Source organism: Phaseolus vulgaris, chromosome 2 (assembly GCF_000499845.2).
Source record: "Phaseolus vulgaris cultivar G19833 chromosome 2, P. vulgaris v2.0, whole genome shotgun sequence".
In the NCBI taxonomy this organism is placed as follows: domain Eukaryota; kingdom Viridiplantae; phylum Streptophyta; class Magnoliopsida; order Fabales; family Fabaceae; genus Phaseolus; species Phaseolus vulgaris.
In genome coordinates this window covers 31,459,390-31,463,289 of record NC_023758.2, presented here as the reverse complement: position 1 = coordinate 31,463,289, position 3,900 = coordinate 31,459,390, and the positions used below count along the sequence as shown (strand labels likewise).

At 34.2% G+C, this 3,900-nt stretch overlaps 1 protein-coding gene across 1 annotated transcript; it reads left to right on the top strand.

Annotated features, from left to right (window-relative positions):
• The first annotated feature begins 383 nt into the window (after positions 1 to 383).
• On the top strand, positions 384 to 3,363 carry LOC137809694 (1-aminocyclopropane-1-carboxylate synthase-like). The gene is made up of 4 exons (XM_068610789.1): positions 384 to 765; positions 1,164 to 1,295; positions 1,388 to 1,548; positions 2,050 to 3,363. The coding sequence occupies exons 1-4, from the start codon at positions 601 to 603 to the stop codon at positions 3,029 to 3,031; spliced, it is 1,440 nt and encodes a 479-aa protein (XP_068466890.1). The 5' UTR covers positions 384 to 600; the 3' UTR covers positions 3,032 to 3,363.
• Positions 3,364 to 3,900: the final 537 nt, after the last annotated feature.

Sequence of the window (3,900 nt, the reverse complement as noted above, 5' to 3'; positions counted from 1 at the left end):
CCATTAATAAAAACTAATTTAAAAACCATTTTTTTTTTAGTTTTTAAAATGATATCTAATTTAGTTACTATAGCAATTAATTATTTTTGTCTTTAAAATTGGTTTCTATTTCATCATTTTCTTATAATGTTAATAAAATTATCTACGAACAAGTTACTGGGTGAAAGATAAAAAAGAAAGTAAGTATAATTTCCTTTTAACTTTAAACCCTAAACATGTATATGTGGTATGTGAAATAATATAATTAGCAATGCTTTGATGGCAAGAATCTTATTTATTTTTGAAGTAAATTGAAGATTGGTGACTGTGATGGTATTTTGTTATTTAAAATGGATAACAAGAAGAGGACCAGTTAAAAAGAAGCATGGCGGTCTCCTCTTGGCAAGAAACTTCTATTATATTCAGTCCACCGGGATTCTAACCTTTGAAAATCAACGTTAATGTGTGGGAACTCCCTATAAATACCTCTCATCTACTTCTACTTCATTCACACACTCACCTTCTAATATTAACACACACAACCCCTTGCTTTTGCTTCTTCACCATCATATTCAACTTCGCTAAACAACGTAACTTGGTTGCAGAAAATAGACATAGAATATGATGAACCAAAACCAACCTCAGTTACTCTCTAAGATTGCCACCGGCAATGGCCACGGTGAGGACTCCCCTTACTTTGATGGGTGGAAGGCCTATGAAGATGATCCCTTTCATCCCATCAACAATCCTAACGGGGTTATCCAAATGGGTCTTGCAGAAAATCAGGTATATAATCAAATCAACCTTCTTTTTACTTCTAAACCTCAACACTAAAAATTGTCTTATGCTTCAAACCACCTCCTATTCATTTATTTGCAACACTAAAGAATAATTTTTCGAATTTATTAAGTTTAATTTAATCTTATAAAACCAATTTATAAGATGAGGTTTATAGTCACTCTTATATAAAAAAATGTTATAATTTTTAGTCGATGTAGAATTTCAAACACAATTTTTTATGCCGAAACTACCAATTCAAACGTGAAACTATATATTATATTTGTTAGGGAACCTTAACCTAACTCTACTTTATAATACAAAATTCAATGAGTTTAAACAAAGCAACAACACAACCCAGAAATAGTAATTTTTATTGGTGTGCTGAGGCTTTACATTTTTTGCAGCTTGCTTCGGACTTGGTTCAGCATTGGTTAGCGAATAATCCAGGAGCTTCCATTTGCACACAAGAAGGAGTGCGTGCTTTCAAGGCCATTGCTAACTTTCAGGATTATCATGGTCTGCCGGAGTTCAGAAATGTGAGAAACTGAAAACCTTATAGTTATTCAAATCAAGCATGCTATATACAATATAACATAACACTAACTTTGGATTGAACCTAATTTCACAGGCAGTGGCTAAATTCATGGGAAGAACGAGAGGAAATAGAGTAACGTTTGACCCTGAGCGTATTGTTATGAGCAGTGGAGCAACAGGAGCACACGAGGTCACTGCGTTTTGTTTGGCAGATCCCGGCGATGCATTTTTGGTTCCCACACCCTATTATGCAGGGTAATACTACAAATTCATATCAACTTTTGGATAATTTATTATATAAAGGATGATTTTCTATAGAAATAATTGTGAAAACATACTCTCAATTTAATTTCCGCACATACTTTTACTTGACACTTGATAGCAGCTTTCAATATATCAATTAAAGCAAAATTGAAATTTGTAAAAAAAAAAGAGTTGATTTTATTCCATTGACTTTCTTTAACATTCCATTATAGGAGGAACAGGTAAATGTTGGTAGATTGGATACTAAGTTAAATATGATTTAAGTAAGTGATGACCAAGACCCGGTCAACCCTCGTAGGTCAATAATAACACACTGATTTAATAATCCACTGTCTCTTTCTGATGTTTCTCACCACTCAACATGACTCCTAATGTAATAAACATGATTTTTCACAAAATATAGCACGAACATGACGTGCAATTAAGATTCTATTAAAAATCAAGTTCTGTTCTAAACCGTTTAAGCTGATTGAATTGGTTTTACAATTGCAGTTTCGACAGGGATTTGAGGTGGAGAACGGGGGTTAAACTTGTTCCAGTTATATGCGAAAGCTCGAACGATTTCAAGTTGACAAGGAAAGCGTTGGAAGAGGCGTACGAGAAAGCCAAAGAGAAGAACATCAGAATAAAGGGGTTACTAATTACCACTCCATCAAACCCACTGGGAACTGTCATGGACCGACAAACTCTAAGAACAGTGCTGGGTTTTATCAACGAAAAACACATCCACCTAGTAAGCGACGAAATATACGCAGGTACAGTTTTTTGCTACCCTGGATTCACGAGCATCGCGGAGGTAGTAGAGGAAGACAAGGACATAGAATGCGACCGTGACCTTGTCCACATTGTTTACAGTCTTTCCAAGGACATGGGGTTCCCTGGTTTCAGGGTTGGCATCATTTACTCTTACAACGACGCAGTCGTCACTTGCGCTCGCAAAATGTCTAGCTTTGGGTTAGTGTCCACGCAGACACAACATCTCATTGCATCAATGCTTTCTGATGATGAGTTTGTGAAAGGGTTTCTGGAAGAGAGTGCAAAAAGGCTTGCGCAAAGGTATGGGGTTCTTTGCAGGGGTCTTGGGCAAGTTGGCATAAAGTGCTTGGCGAGCAGTGGTGGACTCTTTCTGTGGATGGATTTGCGTGGTCTTTTGAAGAAGGCAACGTTTGAGGCGGAAATGGAACTGTGGAGAGTGATCGTTCAGCAAGTGAAGATCAATATTTCCCCTGGCTCCTCCTTTCACTGCTCTGAGCCAGGGTGGTTCAGGGTGTGCTATGCCAACATGGATGCTAGAGCCGTGGAGGTTTCTCTGGCGAGAATGCGCATCTTCGTTCATCAGAACACCGAAGCCAGGAAGAAATCTTGCAGCTATAGAAAGTTGAGGCTAAGCTTCTCATCCAGAAGGTTGGATGAGTTTTTGGTGTCACCTCACTCACCTTTTTCTCAGTCACCTCTAGTTAAAGCCTACACTTGATCCTCCTAAGATTCTTGCTCTAACTAACCACATTACAGTATGTTGAATGTTCCTCGAACACACTTTTTCATGGATATAATAACTCCATGGTATTCGTCTCTCTTTTTTAACTTGCAACCAATTGGATTGATGGTGAAACAAGTTTTATATATTAGGGTTTGTATGGTTTTTACTTTAGTGTGAAACAAACTTTGTTTAATTTGGTTTGTAAGATTTATGTACCTGTTATGTTATGCAGATTGTATTTTTTTTTTTTTCTTGTCCTCTTGTAAGAAAATAATGTAAGATCATCTTCACATTATCTTACACGAATAAGATTATTTTTAAAGTTAAGTGTTAGATTATTTACAGATTTTTTTTTACTCGGGTAAAAGTAAAAGTATCATCTTTAATTACTTCTAAATTTTTCTTTATTTTTTTTCTGATTGATGTGTTGATCATCTCTTATTTTGATTATTGTCTTGATTATTTGATTTTTTATTTATTTATTTATTTAGTTTGTTTGTGTTTGATGTGTAGGAGTTTGAAAGGATTTGTGATGTTTGATAATTCTGATTTTTTATAAGGGGTTTATTACTCTTAAAATGGTTCAAATATTTTGTAATGATAACTAAAGTTTGTTTATATTTTTATGGTATGTTACACGAAAAAATTAAACTAAAAAAATTATGTTTATTTAATTTTATAAAAATAATCTAATAAATTAATTGACGAAATGCAAAGCTTATAAAGAAATTAGCAAGTTATACCTATACTTTTCCATGTTTAAGTATAAATAATGACAATATTATTAAATTTAATTACGTGTTTTAAAAAAAGTATAAAGTTTGAAAGAGATGTTTTTATTGTTAATAATGAATATATCATTT

Excerpts from the sequence above, each read along its gene's own strand:
- LOC137809694 (XM_068610789.1), top strand. The coding sequence starts at position 601 with ATGATGAACCAAAACCAACCTCAGTTACTCTCTAAGATTGCCACCGGC. Across the intron at positions 766-1,163 it reads TGGGTCTTGCAGAAAATCAG|CTTGCTTCGGACTTGGTTCA; the intron begins GTATATAATCAA and ends CATTTTTTGCAG. Across the intron at positions 1,549-2,049 it reads CCCACACCCTATTATGCAGG|TTTCGACAGGGATTTGAGGT; the intron begins GTAATACTACAA and ends TTACAATTGCAG.